At 41.4% G+C, this 17,591-nt stretch overlaps 1 protein-coding gene across 1 annotated transcript in view; it reads right to left on the bottom strand.

Moving 5' to 3' along the window:
* Window positions 1-1,038: 1,038 nt before the first annotated feature.
* The window catches only part of LOC125342806 (vomeronasal type-2 receptor 116-like), a 17,957-nt gene continuing 1,404 nt past the window's right edge, over window positions 1,039-17,591 (bottom strand). The window contains exons 2-6 of the mRNA XM_048335113.1: window positions 15,715-15,909; window positions 14,716-14,839; window positions 12,910-13,668; window positions 11,201-11,336; window positions 1,039-1,108 (exon numbers count right to left, since the gene is read on the bottom strand). Coding sequence (XP_048191070.1) covers window positions 1,039-1,108; window positions 11,201-11,336; window positions 12,910-13,668; window positions 14,716-14,839; window positions 15,715-15,909 — 1,284 coding nt within the window. The remainder of the gene's footprint in view (window positions 1,109-11,200; window positions 11,337-12,909; window positions 13,669-14,715; window positions 14,840-15,714; window positions 15,910-17,591) is intronic.

Below are 17,591 nucleotides of genomic sequence, written 5' to 3'. Positions count from 1 at the left end.
AGAAGAAGGGTAGGAGCTGTTTTTGCTTCAGTGTAATTTACATTTCAAAGAGCAGGTGGGAAACACGCCCTCAACCCCTTCACTTAGTATAGGAAGGAGGGTTTGACCTACTCCAGAAGTTGACGACCCAAGTAGATGTAGCTCGATATTCCAACAAGAAGTTGCTCTATGATTGGTTGACGTGCACTCCTGAAGGCGGGGCTTCAGACTACAAAGGGCCCAGGGATCAGAGAACAGAAGCAGAATCCCTGAGTCTACATTCAGTGCCTGGCCCTGCTGGGATCCACAGAGCCCTGCACAGCGGACCCACATCTCCTCAAGCAAGATGAGCAAGAAGAGCCCACCCTCACTGCCTCCATTTAAGACCTTGTCGTTGAATATTTGTTCCGTGTATAAGACGGACAAGTGGTTTCTGTCCCGGAGTCTTCACACCTGGCAGCTCCAGCACCTGCTCCTCAGGCGTTCGTCCCTGGTGTTCTGAGGCCTGAGGACTTGAGAGACCTGCTGGGGTTCCAGGCCCACACCATGCAGACCCTGGCCCTGGCCCTCTGTGACCTTACTGATGCCCAGCTCTGCGCCATCCTGCCTGTCCTGAGCCAGTGGTCCCGGCTCAGCTTCATCAGTGTCTATGGCAACCCCATCTCCTTGACCAACCTGGAGGAGCCCCTGAGCCTCACAGCCAGGATAGGCCATTTGAAAAGGGGCCTCTATCCTGCCCTTCTGGAGAGCTACAAAGGTCCATATGATGGCAACCCAGGAGATACTGACCCTGAGAAAATTGAAGAAATTTTGGCTAAGTTGGCACTGGCGTTGAGAGAAATGACACCAACCCACAAGGTCCATATTGCTATGGAGTATTTTGCTGAGAAGAGGGAGTACCGATTCTATCGCCTGGAGACTGATGGATCATGGCTGGCCAATGAGGAGAGCCTCATTGGCCTTTCTGATCTGCCTGTGTAGTCAGCCATCTCTCTCCTGGAATCCCTTCTCAGCATCAGAAATGAAAGCCGGGACAGAAGTGTGTTCCTTGAGATACGCCTACTGCAAATTCAGTGTGGGTAAAAGAGGCAGGGCCTCTGATTCTGAGCTATTCCACTCGATCTGAGCTCTGGAACCACAGGAGACTCTGAGCTTATTTGGGAGCACATGTATCCTGTGCACACACCATCAGGAATCTCGAGTGAATTGAGCATGGAAAGAACTGGAGCTTGATCTTCTTTATCTGAATGGTTGTAAGCAAACCTCAAGGTTGTGAGACAGTCGATTCCTGTGTGTCATTTACTGTATCCATGAAACAAATAAAGAAAATGGAAAAGCAAGCACGAGTAGATGGTATCCTTTCAGGGCACCATTGTGTGAGAGAGTTGGGAGTGGGGTTGTGTGTATGTTTTCAGTGTTCATTGGTTCAGAGATATTAGGGTGCATGGGTCTTTAATTCACAAGCAGAGGGGGCCAAAGCAAGGGTCCCACTCTCAAAACGTTTTCTGTGTCTCATGGCTCTGACCTGCCCCGGACTCCATCTGCTGTGCCCCTCACCATAGATGAATGGGGACCTCCTTTCTCCTGTCCCTTTGTCAGACTTGTGTGTGTATGTGTGTGCTTATGTTCAATTCTGGGGTACAAACACAGAGTTTTGTCTCTGTCCCTTGTGGTTTTGTGCTTCATATGCATGGATTCTATTCACTTCCAGCTTTGTGCTGGTGTATTGGAGAGAAGAGTCTCATGGCCTTTCCTGATCTTACTGGGTTTGAACCACAGTCATCAGATCTCAGCCTCCTACCACCAGGTGGAATTTTGTTTTGTTGTTGTTGTTACCCAGGCTGACCTGGAGACATAGTTCTCTAGATATTAGCCATTTTGTATCTGGGATGACAGGAACATACCACCCTATACAGCTGTTGTTGAGATGGGGTCTCCTCATGAGGTTTCTGCTCTGGCTGGCCTTGAACTGATCTGTCCCCAGCCTCTGCTTCCTAAGTGGAAAGTTTTACACGGGTGAGCCATTGAAACATGGCTGTGTACGACTCTGGATGACAGCTGCGTCACAACATCATGAAACTGTCAATGAAGACACATTTTATTTATGTCTTGTTAGCATAATAGTTGTGCTAATAGAAATGCAATAATCACGAGTTTACTGAAGGCTATCAGATGGTACAGAATTACTCTTTATTCTGTACAGTCCCAGTATAGGAAATAACTATACTGTGTATTCGAAGTGACTAATGATTATTGCTTATAGCCCAGAAAATTAGCTATGAAGACCGGGATTCAAAGGCAGCCCAGGCAGGAAAGTCCATGAGACTCATGTCTCTAGTGGGAGATCAGATCCTGCCTGACCTCCAGCAGCCTTTCTCCTGAGTTCAGTTCTGCAGGAAGTCATTGCATAACCCTGCGCACTATGGCTGATGAGCAGAAAGAGTTCTGTTGCTCTCATGGGATGTCTCTGGCACTAGATTTTGAAATTCTGACCGCCCCCAACCCCCCCAGCTTATCTTATTAGGATCCCTTTATAGATGAGGAAACAAAAGTTCAGAAAACTTCGTCACCCACAAAATGGTACGTGAGGCTTCATACCACTTTCTTTTTTTTTTTTTTGGCCAGTCCTGGGCCTTGGACTCAGGGCCTGAGCACTGTCCCTGGCTTCTTCCCGCTCAAGGCTAGCACTCCGCCACTTGAGCCACAGCGCCGCTTCTGGCCGTTTTCTGTATATGTGGTGCTGGGGAATTGAACCTAGGGCCTCGTGTATCCGAGGCAGGCACTCTTGCCACTAGGCTATATCCCCAGCCCTTCATACCACTTTCTAATGACTGTGTACAGCTGACATAAGTTTAGCTCCTTATGCATCATGTTCACACAACACATTCCATGTATTTGTAAATTCAATTATTTTATTCATTCAATAAATGATTTCCATCTCAAGAAGGCCAAATTATTTCTTCTTTTTTTTTTGTTTTTTGTTTTTTGAATTTTTACCTCCCTCCTCCCCATTTCTCTCCCCAGCCCACAAATTGTACAGTTGGTTTACACCATATACTTTGCAGGGTTTTTTTTTTTTTGTTTTTTATATTTTCAATGTCAAACGGATATACAGAGCGGTTACAGTTTCATACATTAGACATTAGATAGATTTCTTGTACTGTTTGTTACCTCTTCCCTCATTCCCCCCTCCCTCTCACCCTTTTCCTTTCCCCCCATGAATAGCTCAGTATATTTACACTAACACTTTTGCAAGTATTGCTATTGTAATCGTTTGTCTTTTTTACCCTGTGTCTCTTGATTTTGGTATTCCCTTTCAGTTTCCTAGTGCTAATACCTTTATACACCGTTTCCAATGTACTCAGATAAGATACAGATGAACAACCATAGGAAGGGGATACAGGAGGGTCATCAATAATAGAAGGTACGGTTTAACATCGTATGTTGAAAGTAATTACAACAGTGATATAACAGTCATTTCCATATCATGGAGTTCATTTCACTTAGCATCATCGTATGTGTTCATACGGGTATAGCTATTGGGCTCTTGTGAGCCTCTGCTGTGACTAGCCTAAACCTGTGCTAATTATTCCCTATGAGGGAGACCATAGAGTCCATGTTTCTTTGGGTCTGTCTCACTTCACTTAGTATAATTTTTTCCAAGTCCTTCCAATTCCTTACAAATGGGACAATGGCCTTCTGTCTGATGGAGGCATAAAATTCCATTATGTAGATATACCACATTACCATATAGTTTTGTACATATTGCTGTTGCATTGGTTTGTCATTTTATCCTTTGTCTCTTCATTTTGGTATTCCCTTTCCCTTCCCTAGTTCAGTTACATGAATACACAATATTGAGGGTACTAAAATCAGTTACCATGATAACGAGTTTGAAACCAGGGGAAATAAAGACAGAACCAAAAAGGGCATAATTTCACATGGCATGTTGAAAATAACAATAATAAACCACATTCTTTCTGTTTTTCTTTTCTTTGCTTCTTTGTGTGAGAGCACTTAAAAATGGAATCATGGCCCAAACACTGAAACCCAGCTTTCTCAGTTCAAGGGTGGCCTTCTACCATATGACTCAGAAACTACACTTCCAGATTTTGGGGTTTTTTTGTGGTTAATGGGAGATCAAAATCTCAGATGTTCTTGCCGAGGCTGACCTTGAACTGTGAGCCTCAGATCTCAGCCTCATGAGTAGTTACAATTACAAGAGAGAAGAAGCAGCCTTAGTCTGAATGACAATTTTCTTACTTTTGTTTCTTTCTTTTTTTAACTTGGTGGTTCCCAGATTGTATTCAGAGCTAGAGTGCTGTCCCTAAGCTCCTTTGCTCAAGGCTAGAGCTCTACCATGTTGACCCACAGTTCCACTTCTAGATTGCTGGTGATTCACTTCAGATGAGAATCTCATAGACTTTCAAAACTTAGCTGATATTGAACCATGATCCTCACATCTTTAATCTGTTGAGTAGCTAAGTTAATAGGCAGGAACATTACTTATGTTGTTGAGTTCTGAGTAAAGACATCTTCCCATTTATTGTTTGTGCTCCTTTCTTTATGAAATGAAGTGGTGGATTGAAACAATGAACTGTGGAACATCAGTGGGCTGCTGCGGGACAAGGAGCTTTAATAAAAAACATTTGAAAAACCAAGATTGCATTCTAATTCTTTCCAAAGAGGATGCATTCTAGACTTGTGACGCGGTTTGCATGGTATACCTGTACCCGCAAATGGTACAAAAGATCCTGGGGTTCCAGAGCTACAATTGAACTGGAAAGATGAGGCCCAGGAGGCTCTGCCGGGTGTCCATGAAGATGGGGTGGCCACTCTAGCCCAAACAGGAGTTCTGAGTTGTTCTTGAGTTTATTGGATATAAGTGTCTGGATACTGGCAAAGTAATGTTGGTTTCTGAGAGATTCAAATATAGTAAAAAAAATAAATAAATAAAGCTAACAACAACAACAAGAGAAAAACTCAAAAGGCAGCCAGTCCAATGTAGAGCATCTACCAAATATCTGTATTACTTTTACCCCATCCCTCCCTCCCACCTTCTCTCTCTCTTTCCTACCATCCCTCCCACCTCCTTCCCTCCCTCCCTTCCCCCTCCCTCCCTCTCTCTCTCCCTTTCTTCTTTACTTTCGGCTAAAGTGTAACTTGCACTCATAACCTGGTTGTTGTGTCTTTGCTGTTCATGTCAAAACTAGTGGTCTACCTATGACTTGAGCCACAACACTAATTAACATTGCCCCTTCCTTCCTTCTTTCTTTCCTTCCTGCTTTCCTTCCTTCCTTCCTTCCTTCCTGTCTGCCTGCCTGCCTGCATGCCTGCTTTATGAAGTCCATACATGGCCTAAGAGATGACATGGAAATAATCTGGGAAGACCAGACAGAAGGAAAAGAGATTCGAAATCAAGTAGCCAGCTTACAGTCCAGACTAGCTGAAGCAGAGGATCGAATCTCAGGAGCCGAAGATTCCCTAGCATCTATGGAGGTCAAAAATCAATACAAACCCAATGCAATCGACAAGACAAATTACTCCAGGAGCTCCAAGACACAATCAAGAAGCCCAATTTAAAGGTAATAGGTATTGAGGAAAACCTGGAGAAAGAAGTTAAATGGAATAGGCAACCTTTTTAACAGAATATTAGCCGAGAACTTCCCAAATATCCAGCAGAAGTATCGGCCTATAGAGATACATGAAGCATTTACAACCGCAAACCGACCAGACCAGAATAGGACATACCACCGACACATTATGATCAAAACAGGATCAGTAGAGTACAAGGAAAGAATCCTTAAAGCTGTTACAGAGAAAAAAACAATCACATATAAAGGAAAAGCAATCAGAATTACCCGACTTCTCAGCAGAGATCATGAAAGCAAGGAGAGCCGGGAATGAGGTATAACAAACCCTAAATAAAAATAACTACCAACCAAGAATACAGTACCCAACTAAACTCTCATTCATAGCCGAAGGTCAAATAAAAACCTTCCACAATAACGAAAAACTGAAACAATATATCTCCACCAAAATAGCTTTACAGAAAAGCCTCAAAGATACACTATACAGGGAAAATAATCAAGATCCCAATACAGACAGAGAAATGTACCCTAAATAGTAAACCAGAATATCAGATCGAGAAATGGGAAGACACAGCTGTTAACAAGATAGTGATAATGAAAGGAACAAACGATCATCTCTCAATCCTAACTCTCAACATTAATGGACTTAATTCTCCAATCAAATAACTAGGGTCATAATTTGGATCAAAAATCAAGATCCAGGGCTGGGGATATAGCCTAGTGGCAAGAGTGCCTGCCTCGGATACACGAGGCCCTAGGTTCGATTCCCCAGCACCACATATACAGAAAACGGCCAGAAGCGGCGCTGTGGCTCACGTGGCAGAGTGCTAGCCTTGAGCGGGAAGAAGCCAGGGACAGTGCTCAGGCCCTGAGTCCAAGGCCCAGGACTGGCCAAAAAAAAAAAAAAATCAAGATCTGTCTTTCTGCTGCCTCCAAGAGACTCATATATACAGCAATAGTAAACATCTTCTAAAAGTGAAAAGCTGGAATCAAATCTACAAAGCAAATGGTCCCCATAAGCAAGCTGGAGTTGCAATCCTAGCATCAGACAAAATTTACTTCAAATTAACAAAGGTAAGAAGAGACAAAACAGTTTACTACATACTAATAAAGGGATCTCTCCGACAGGAAGATATAACCATCCTAAATATCTACACACCAAATACATGAGCACCCAACTTCATCAAACAAACTCTACAGACTCTAAAAACACTCATAGACCCAAACACATTAATAGTTGGGGATTTTAACACTCCACTGTCACCTATGGACAGATCAACACGCCATAAACTGAACAATGAAACCACAGAATTAAACAATTGCCTAGACCAACTAGACTTAACCGACATCTACAGAATATTCCACCCAGCAATAACAGAATATACATTCTTCTCAGCAGCACATAGAACATTCTCCAAAATACATCACATCTTAGGGCACAAAGAAAATCTGTACAAATTCAAAAGTATCAAAACCATTCCTTGCATTGTCTCAGACCACAATGGAATAAAATTAGAGCTCAACTCAAACAGCCACCACAGAAAATCCTACAATTCATGAAGACTAAACCACACGCTGCTGAACCATCAGTGGGTCATTGAAAAAATTAGAACAGAAATTCAAATGTTTATGGAATTCATCCAAGATGAGGACACAAAGTACCATCTCTTTGGCACACAGCAAAGGCAGTACTCAGAGGAAAATTTATATCTCTGAGTGCACATACCAACAACCTGGAGAAACAGCAACTCAATAATTTAAGGATGCACCTTAATTTCCTTGAAGGAGAACAGCAAGCCAAACCCCAAGTCAATAGACAGAAGCAAATAATTAAAATCAAATCAGAATTAAATCAATTAGAGACCAAAAAACCATCGAAAGAAGTAACGAAACAAAGAGTTGGTTCTTTGAAAAATCAACAAGATAGACAGACCCCAAGCAAAGCTGACCAAAAAACGAAGGCAGAAGACTCAAATAAACAAGATCAGAGATGGAACGGGTAACATCACCATAGAAAAAAACAAAATACAGAACACAATAAGACTATTTTGCAAATCTTTATGCCAACAAATTTGAGAACTTGGAAGAAATGGATGATTTCCTAGAAAAAATTTATATCCCCAAACAAAACCATCAAGATTTAAACCTTCTAAACAGATCCATATCCAGTATTGAAATAGAAACGACAATAAGTGATCTCCCATCCAAGAAAAGCCCAGGCCCAGACAGATTCACACCAGAATTCCACATGCCTTCAAAACAGAACTCACACCAATATTTCTCAAAATCTTCAATGAAATTGAAAGAGAATGTTCACTACCAGACACATTCTATGAAGCCACTATAACCCTCATCCCAAAACCAGGCAGGGAATCATCACGAAAAGAGGACTACAGACCGATTTCCCTGATGAACATACACACAAAAATTCTCAACAAAATTCTGGCCAATCGACTTCAACAAGTCATCAAAAAAATCATACACCACGATCAAACTGGATTCATCCCAGGGATGCAAAGTTGGTTCAATATACCCAAGTCAATTAATGTAATCCACCACGTCAAACGGAGCAAGTTAAAGAACCACATGGTTATATCACTGGATGTGGAAAAACCGTTCAATAAATACAGCACCCATTTATGCTAAAAGCCCTGGAAAAGCTGGGATTCCATGGAACATTCATGTATATAATCAAGGCAGTTTATGACAACCCAAAAACAAGCATAACTCTAAATGGTGAAAAACTAAATCCATTCCCTTTAAAATCAGGAGCAAGGCAGGGATGTCCACTCTCTGCCCTGCTCATTAACATAGTACTAGAATTCCTAGCCAGAGCAATTAGGCAAGGAGAAAACGTAAAGGGGATCCAAATAGGAAAAGATGAAGTTAAGCTTTCTCTCTTCCCAGATGACATGATCCTATACCTAAAGAACCCCATTGACTCTACCCCCAAGCTACTAGAGCTGATCCAAAACTTTGACAAAGTTGCAGGGTATAAAATAAAACCTCAAAAATCAATGGCCTTTCTCTATGCTAACGACCCAAAGACCGAGGCTGAAAACAGGAAAGCAACTCCTTTTGCAGTAGCATCAAAAAAACATAAAACACCTAGGAATAACCTTAACCAACGAAGTGAAAGACCTCTATGATGAGAACTTTAAAAACATGAAAATGCAATTAAGGCAGAACTATGGAAATGGAAAATCCTCCCATGCTCCTGGATTGGGAGGATTAATATACTCAAAATAGCAATATTGCCAAAGGGTATCTACAAATTCAGTGCAATACTCATTAATATCCCAACACCATTTTACAAAGAAATAGACGAAGCAAGCCAGAAATTCATATGGAACAATAAAAGACCCAGAGTAGCAAAAACAATGCTAAGCAGATAGAACAGTGCTGGAGGAATTACAATACCGAACTTCAAGCTATATTATAAAGCTATAGCAATAAAAACAGCTTGGAATTGGCTCCGGAAAAGACCTGAAGACCAATGGAACAGAATTGCAGACCCAGAAATGAACCCACAGAACTATGCCTACTTATTCTTTGATAAAGGAGCTAAAACAATAGCTTGGAAGAAAGATAGCCTCTTTAACAAATGGTGCTGGCAAAGCTGGTTCAACACATGCAACAAACTAAAATTAGATCCTTATATCTCACCCTTCACCCAAATCAACTCCAAATGGATCAAAGACCTCGAAATCAAAACAGACACCCTGAAAACACTGAAGGAAGGAGGAAGAAAAACACTTGGGCTCCTTGGCGCAGGACAGAACTTCCTTAACAAAGACCCAGAAAGGCTACAAATCAAAGAAAGGTTGGACAAATGGGACCTGCATCAAACTGCAGAGCTTCTGCAAAGCACAGGACATAGCTCGCAAGATAAACAGAAAGCCCACAGATTGGGAGAAGATATTTACCGGCAATTCAACGGACAAAGGCCTCATATCTTAAAAGTATGCGGAACTAAAAAAATTACCTTCCTCCAAAACAAAACCGCAAAGAACCAATATCCCCCTCATCAAGTGGGCTAAAGACTTACAAAGAGACTTCTCTGATGAGGAAATGAGAATGGCCAAGACACATATGAAAAAGTGCTCTACATCACTGGCCATAAAAGAAATGAAAATGAAAACAAATTGAGATTCCATCTCACCACAGTAAGAATGTCATATATCAAGAAAACTAACAATAACAATTGTGGGAGGGGATGTGGCCAAAAGGGATCCCTACTTCATTGTTGGTGGGAATGTAAACTGGTTCAGCCACTCTGGCAAGCAGTATGGAGATTCCTCAGAAGGCTAAATATAGAACTCCCCTATGACCCAGCAGCCCCACTTTTGGGGTTCTATCCAAAGACCACAAACACAATCACAGTAAAGCCACCAGCACAGCAATGTTCATCACAACACAATTTGCCATAGCTAAAATTTTGAACCAACCCAGATGCCCCTCCGTAGACGAATGGATCAGGAAAATGTGGTCCATATACACAATGGAATTTTATGCCTCTATCAGAAAGAATGACATTGCCCCATTTGTAAGGAAATGGAAGGACTTGGAAAAAATTATACTAAGTGAAGGGAGCCTGACCCAAAGAAAATGGACTCTCTGGTCTCCCTTATTGGGAATAATTAGTACAGGTTTAGGCAAGTCATAGCACAGCATCACAAGGCCCAATAGCTATACCCTTATGAACACATAAGATGATGCTAGTGAAAAGAGCTCCATGTTATGGAAACAATTGTTATATCACAGTTGTAACTACTTTCAACGTCCCATGTGTATCTGTAGCTTCTATTATTGATGATGTTCTTTTATCACCTTCCTGTGGTTGTACCTACACTATCTCTGTAACCTTACTGAGTATATTGGAAACCATGTATACTGTTATTGGAACTAGGAAATTGAAAGGGAATACCAAAATTGAGAGACACATGGTAAAAAAAAAAAAGACAAACAACTACAAAAGCAATACTTGCAAAACTGTTTGGTGTAAGTGAACTGAACACCTCAGGGGGGGAATGGGAAAGGGGGAGCAGGGAGGAGGGTATTATGGACAAGGTAACAAACAGTACAAGAAATGTATCCAATGCCTAATGTATGAAACTGAAACCACTTTGTACATCAGTTTGATAATAAAAATTTGAAAAAAAAAAAACAAAAAAAAGACCACCAGAGACCAATGCAAGCAGCAAAAAGGGATTTTATTTCTGGCTAGCTCAGTCCTCCAAATACTCAGTAAACTGATGATGCTAAGAGGCCCTGAGCCTAGGGCTTCCAGCTGTTTTATACATTCTTTGGGGAAGGCAGGGAATTAGCATACATCATAGCATCTTCTATTTACATACTGGAAACCACAACTGGGTGGGGGAGTTCTGGAAAAACTCCAAAACTTGTTTTTCTTCTCTGGTGGTCAATCTTATTGGTGTTTATGGTTTCTCTGTGAACTCTCTGTCGCAGGGCATTTTATGGTCTTTACTGGCAAACGAGGGGTGGGGGTTGGGCTTATACTAAGGTCAGTAAGGTACAGAATGGGGTCTTAGTAAAATTTGGAGTAACTCTAGTCCTTCACTGTGGCTCTGCAGCCTTTCTATAGAGCTGTGCACTCATCTCCAGCCTACTTGAGTACTATGCGAATCTCTGCAATAAATATCTGTTCCCAGTTATCATGGCACTTTGGGATTTCCTGATAAAACCCTGACTGGTGGTTCACCCTTATTAAGCTGGACCAAATTTTAAGGTGCAGCAAATTTTGGACTATCATGCGAAAAAGGAAAAATCATGATGAAACCCTGATTCAAGTTGAAAAAGATAGGAAAAGCAGTTACAGAAAGGAAAAAAATTGTCAAAGTGAAGCATCTAGAAAATAAACCCAAGCCTGCTGCAGGGGTTCTCAGTGCAGATTTGAGAGAGAGATTATGGACCAAGCAGGTCCTATCAGATTGCAGAACAAATTTCCCCACAACACCCAAAACTACCTTCAGCTTCATTTTTTTCCCCAGGACCAGAGATAAAGGAAAATGAAATGATCTCAGGAATGTTCCCAACAAAACAGCAAATGCCAGAATTTCCCAGTTGAGTCCTACTAACCTGAGAAAGGAATCTCTACTCCTTTGCATTTTCTATCTATATCAAGTGTAGTCTAGTCGACTTAACATATAGCTTTTTTGGTGCCTCAAATCTGTGTTGCTGAGGAGGGATAAGATACAGAGGGGTGCAGCACAGTTAGTTCTGGTTCAGGGCTTTGCCACATGAATCAGGCTCATAAGGAAGGCAATCTCAAAACACCCAGCTGACCGACGACGGGCAAAGGTGGTGGTCCCAGGAGGGAGCGGGATCTTGCTATACTACATAAAAAAAAATGCTGGGCATGAGTAGCTCACAGTTGTCTTCCTAGCTACTCAGGAAGCTAACATAGAAGATGAAGTTCAAAGCCAGCCCAGGCAGAAACATTCTCCTCAGAAAACGCAGGAAATGGTGCTGTTGCTCAAGTGGTAGAGAACTAGGCTTGAACAAGAGAAGCTCAGGGACATCACTCAGGCCCAGAGTGCGAGCCTCAGAACTGGAAAACATACACACACACAAACACACACACACACACACACACACACACACACACTAGAGAAAGACTGCAATTCAGTATGTCACCTTGTGATTGCAAGGTGTCTTGATCCGTGATACCACTTCCGTCTTTCTCCCCCATGTGTGCTAGTTTCATTTCCACATTTAGGCATGGAATATTAGTAATTCATTTGTCCACTTTCCCTCTGTACATTCATTTACCCTGATTCCCCTTGAACTCTTTCGTCTCCCCCACACCACAAGTCCTGGTATTCTATGTGTGTGTGTGTGTGTGTGTGTGTGTGTGCCTGTCCTGGGGTTGGAACACAAGGCCTGTGCCTTATCATTAAGCAATTATGCTTAAGGCTCCACTTCCAGCTTTTTGGTGGGGGGTTATTGGAGTTGGTTTCTCAGAGTCTTTTCTTTCTGGGGCTGGCTTTGAACCATGGTCCTCAAATCTCAGTCAGCCACCTGATCATCAAGGATTTGACGAGTGACAGTGTGCCAAAGGCTGATATACTTTATTTTTCTTCAAATATCTCTGAAACATCAGAAAACTGGAACAAAGTGCTTAGTAAAAGCAAAAAAAATATATGAAATGAAATTCAAATTGACCTGTCTCTACCTACAACTGATGACTGTGCCATTACGTGAAAAATGAGTAAAAGCAACTTATTTATTGAAATGATTAAAACTATGGAAATTAATATCTAATGGAAAAAGAAACCAGCTTGAAAAGATATGTAAATTTCCTCTTAGGATGGCTTACTTTGCCCAGGGTATTTTCTGTCCCTTATGCCATGCACACAATTTAAATCAGGCCTTATCAAGATGATGTAGCACTTGGGGACAAAGATGCAGCCCAGGAGCCCAATACTGGAGGCCAAGATGGAGAAGACCTCCACAGCCACCATGACCTTGCCCTTGGCACTGTGGTAGACAGGCAGGAAAGTGAGCCACACACTGCAAAACACCAGCATGCTGAAGGTCAGGAACTTGGCTTCATTGAAGGTGTCAGGCAGGTTCCTGGCCAGGAAAGCCACAGTGAAGCTGGCCAGGGCCAGGGAACCCAGGAATCCCAAGACACAGTAGAAGGCAGTGAGGGACCCCTTGTTACACAGGAGGATGAGGTGGCCATGTTCAGAGTGTGTGTCTGTGTCAATAAAAGGAGGAGAGGTTCCCAGCCAGATACCACAGAGAGTCACCTGGATCAGGGTGCAGATTGGAATGATAAAATTAGGAGCCCCTGACATCAGCAGCCACCTCATCCTTCTCCCTGGAGTAGTGACCTTGAAGGCCAGAACCACAGTTACAGTTTTGGCCAAAACAGCAGAAACAGCGACCGTGAATGCAACTCCAAATGTGGTTTGCTGTAGAATGCAGGTGACTGTGTTAGGATGGCCAATAAAGAGCAAGGAACAGAGGAAACAGAAGAAGAGGGAGAGGAGCAGGATGTAGCTGAGAGCCTGGTTATTTGCCTTCACAATAGGGGTGTTGTGATGTTTCACAAAGACCCCAAGAACAGCTGCTGTGAGAGTAGATGAACCAAGAGCCATGCAGGCCAAGACCGTCCCCAAGGGCTCCCCATAAGCCAGGAAGCTTGCAGCTCTTAGGAGGCACTGGTTTCTCTGTGTGTTGGCATACTGGTGATCTGGACACTTCACACACTGCTCCATGTCTGGTGAGGAAGACAAAAAGTCATTAGTTCCTTTCCAGTGCTTAAAAGGAAATTAGGAAATCCCTATCTAAAAAACAATTCTGACATATTGATAATTACAAGCATCAACTACAAATGACCAAGTATTACTAGGCTTATTTAGTGTTATTTTTATAATTTCATCATGTTCATAAACTTGGCCCTAAATTCTTGTTGGAACTGTTCCTATGAAAATCATTCATTTTCTTCTCTCCCGTTCCTAATGTCCTAACAATAATTTTAGATATCTCTTCATTCTTCCATACTATTTTCCAGCCATTTTGGACACAACTCAATATCCTTATTTAAAATGAAGACTAAAAGATGTTGAATTTTTTCTATCTGAGTTTCATATAGATAGGAGCACTGTGGTCCTTCCTTGTAATTGTGATATAGCTTTTCCTACTCACCTGTAAAGCACTAGAGTACAGACATTATAATTATTCTTTGATGCTATACAGTCAAGCCATGCAGAAGAGTAGAACCAAACAAGAGCATTTTCTCTGCTTTAATAACAGTTCTGGATAACTAGGAAATAAAGATTTGTGTTTTCTGTATAATTTAAACATATTGCAAAACATGGAGACCTCATTATTAACAGGATTTTGTATTCTATATGATAGAAAATATGCTAAAATTACTCAGTATTTAAATAAACATACATACATTACACTAGAAAAAGTTAATCCTACACACAATTCAGAGCCCATGATTTTTTTTTCTTTTCAAGAAGCAGTATCATCCATTGTTGTAATTCAACTACTAAGTGAATGAAGGAAGACTTTGAGTGCAATTCCAATACATGACATTTGTAGTCCTTTGCATGTTTTGTGGGGCACTAGGAGAGAACCTGTATTTCTCCCTCTGCTGTGAACTTACCTGTCCCATTCGCCATCTCATTCTCTGTGCAAGGGGTACAATCAAAGCAACAGGCAGCCTTTCCCTCCTGAAGGGATTTCCTGAATCCAGGACCACAACTCTCACTGCAGACAGAGAGAACAGGCTGAGGAACATCAGATATGTGTTAGAAACTGTTTAGGTTTTTCCTAACATTCCCAAAGTTTCCTTATTTGAACGACTAATTCATTGACTGGATTTATGTGTATTGATATACTACCCTAAGGAATCAAAGTCGTTCAAATTCTTTAGAGTAGTATATCAATACACATAAATCCAGTCAGTGAATTGAATGCTGCTATGGATTCCACATCCTGTCACCACAATACCTTTATGTGCTACCTCATTCAATGATTCCTCTCATGAAAGAGATCTAAGTAGCAGCTCAACTAATCATTAAATGAATTCACCAGAAAAGGGAAGAAAATAAACCTTTCAAATACATAACGCAATTCCTTTGGTACTTCATTGGTGTTAGAACCCTGCTAAGACACATACAATTTGTATTTTATGACAATATTCAAAATTCACATTTAGAAACAAACTGAATGTTTCTAGGATGGTGCTGATCCTGGACCTTGAACTCAGTGTCCAAGAAATGTCCTTGAGCTATTTTGTTTTCAAGATAAATGATCGGCTGCTTCATCTACAGCTCTAGCTTAGTTTTGAGGTGTTTTAATGACATAGATTCTCACAGATTTTTTTACCTGGTGGGCTCTAAAGTGACCTATAATCTGAGATCTGAGGATGTCAACCTCCCAAGTAGAGAGGATTAGAAGCATCAGCCAGCACCCAGGACCTCTTTTGTGGTGGTTAAATGAAGATAAGAGTCTCACAGGTATTCCTGCTGGGCCTGAATTCAAACCATAACACTCAGAACTGAATAGCTACTATTACAGGAGTCAGTGCTGGCATTCAGTCAGGTATTCATTTGACTTACTTATATGTTCTTAAAATCATTACAATTAAATAAAAATTCACCTCTGTAGTTTCTATGGGCCACTCTACCAAATCTTCAAATAAAGATAGTTGGTGATCATGTAGAGCAAATGGAGAAAACTGTCCTATTTTCACCTTAAGATCAAGACCTTGTGGAATATTCCAAGTGTTCACAATGTCATAATCTGCCTCCAATTTTCTTTTGTCTTCTAAAATCACCTGGTCTCCAGCAGGATTCTGAAATTGGGTGTTCTTCAGAAAAGGGTGCAGCTACAAGAGATGCATCATCTTATGTTGAACTATATCCAGGTGGTTAGACAGAAAAGATGAATTAAGAATAGCTCCTGAGAGGGTTGGGACTCTAGACTTAGACCTAATGCATCAGTGATGAGTGTGAGCCCAGGCTTGAGCTTGCAGTAAAGACTCTCATGTGATTACAAAACAAGAAAAGAAATACAAAATCTCCTGAGTGTCTTTTATCTCTGATTCAGAATTCAAGAAAACACAGACACCTGATGAAGCACTGATGAAATAAGAATAATTTTCCTGAAAGCTGGTAACACAGAAAAGTGCTAGAAGGCCTCTTTTCAAGAGAAACCGATTTCATTTAAATAAGCATAAATGCAGCAATTCTCAGGTGGCTAGAGTTTTCCACAACAACTAATTCTGTGGGTGTCAATAGTTACAGCTTGAGCTTGTTCTAGTTTTAATACCTAAAGGAGAATGAATCGAGATTACTTATGAGAAATAGAAACACTTGTGCTCAGCAGGTCATCCTTAGAAACTCATAAGGAAAAGGTGATTATACTCTTTTCACAAAATTGCCTATGTGTAAGTGGAAATTATTAGTTACTATAAGAAAGAATAGAAGCATGGAATTTATTTCTTTCTTGGTACAGGCCTCTTGTCCATAAGAGCAAAAGAGCACATGTCTAGCAAACCTCACAGACATTTATAGAAATTTAATTTCTTTAGTTTGGGGAACACAACTAAAATATTTAATGTCATGTGGTAAGAGAGTCCTCTAGGAATTGACTGTGTTTATTGTGCGTGCCATTCGAAATAGAAGGCCTTACCTGTGCAGGGGAAGGCACTGTCTCTTTCCTGTTTTCTATTGTTTGTACTTCTGTTTGATATAGCAGCATCTCATGGAGAGCCTGGGCCACAGCATACACAGCATTGTATATATTGTAACTTTCTCCAGACATAGTCATGTCAAAAATGTGCCCAGGTAACCAATCCAAGGAGGCATCACGAGGACAGTTCTGCCATGTGCCACAGTCAGACTCAGAATCTGAGCAATTGAAAGAGAGAAACCAGAGCCGAGCAAGGAAAAAGTCTTGTGGGTATTTGGAAGGGTTCACTGCCTTGACAAAATCTGTGAATCCAGAAACATCTGAGTGATGGTGTGAAAAAGTGAGAAGGACATGGAATGAACCTCGCGTTAAAGACCTTCTCCTTATGGGGGACTCCCACTGTGAGTTCAGGATACAAACTTTACCTTTTATTAAATTCTGTTCAATAATATCCAGGAAATATACTGCATCTTCCTTACCACCGTATATGATGAGGACATTTGCTGAAGATTTGTTAATCTGGTTACACAGTGATATGCTTTCAAATGATAGGCCATAGCTTTGGATTGCTAGCTCGAAGGCTACACAAACTCTGTTCTTGTCCATCTCTTCTTTCAGTAGAGGAAGAATCCACAAGCCATTCTCATCTAGAAAGGTTAACAGCCCCACCCAGTTCCATCTGAAGTAAACCAGTAAGGAGACCATGGCAGTGGCTATGGACGTGTCCTTTGAGGCCATCTGATAGAGAGCAGGGAACTTCCTGTGGTCATTCAGGGCCTGATCAAAAGGCCCAATGGTGAGCTAAAGGGAATGAAAATTGGATGCTCCATGAATGAGAAGATT

The sequence above is a fragment of the Perognathus longimembris genome, chromosome 27 (genome assembly GCF_023159225.1).
Source record: "Perognathus longimembris pacificus isolate PPM17 chromosome 27, ASM2315922v1, whole genome shotgun sequence".
Lineage (NCBI taxonomy): Eukaryota > Metazoa > Chordata > Mammalia > Rodentia > Heteromyidae > Perognathus > Perognathus longimembris.
Note: the sequence above shows the minus strand (reverse complement) of the source record. Positions and strands in the feature narration are given on the sequence as shown.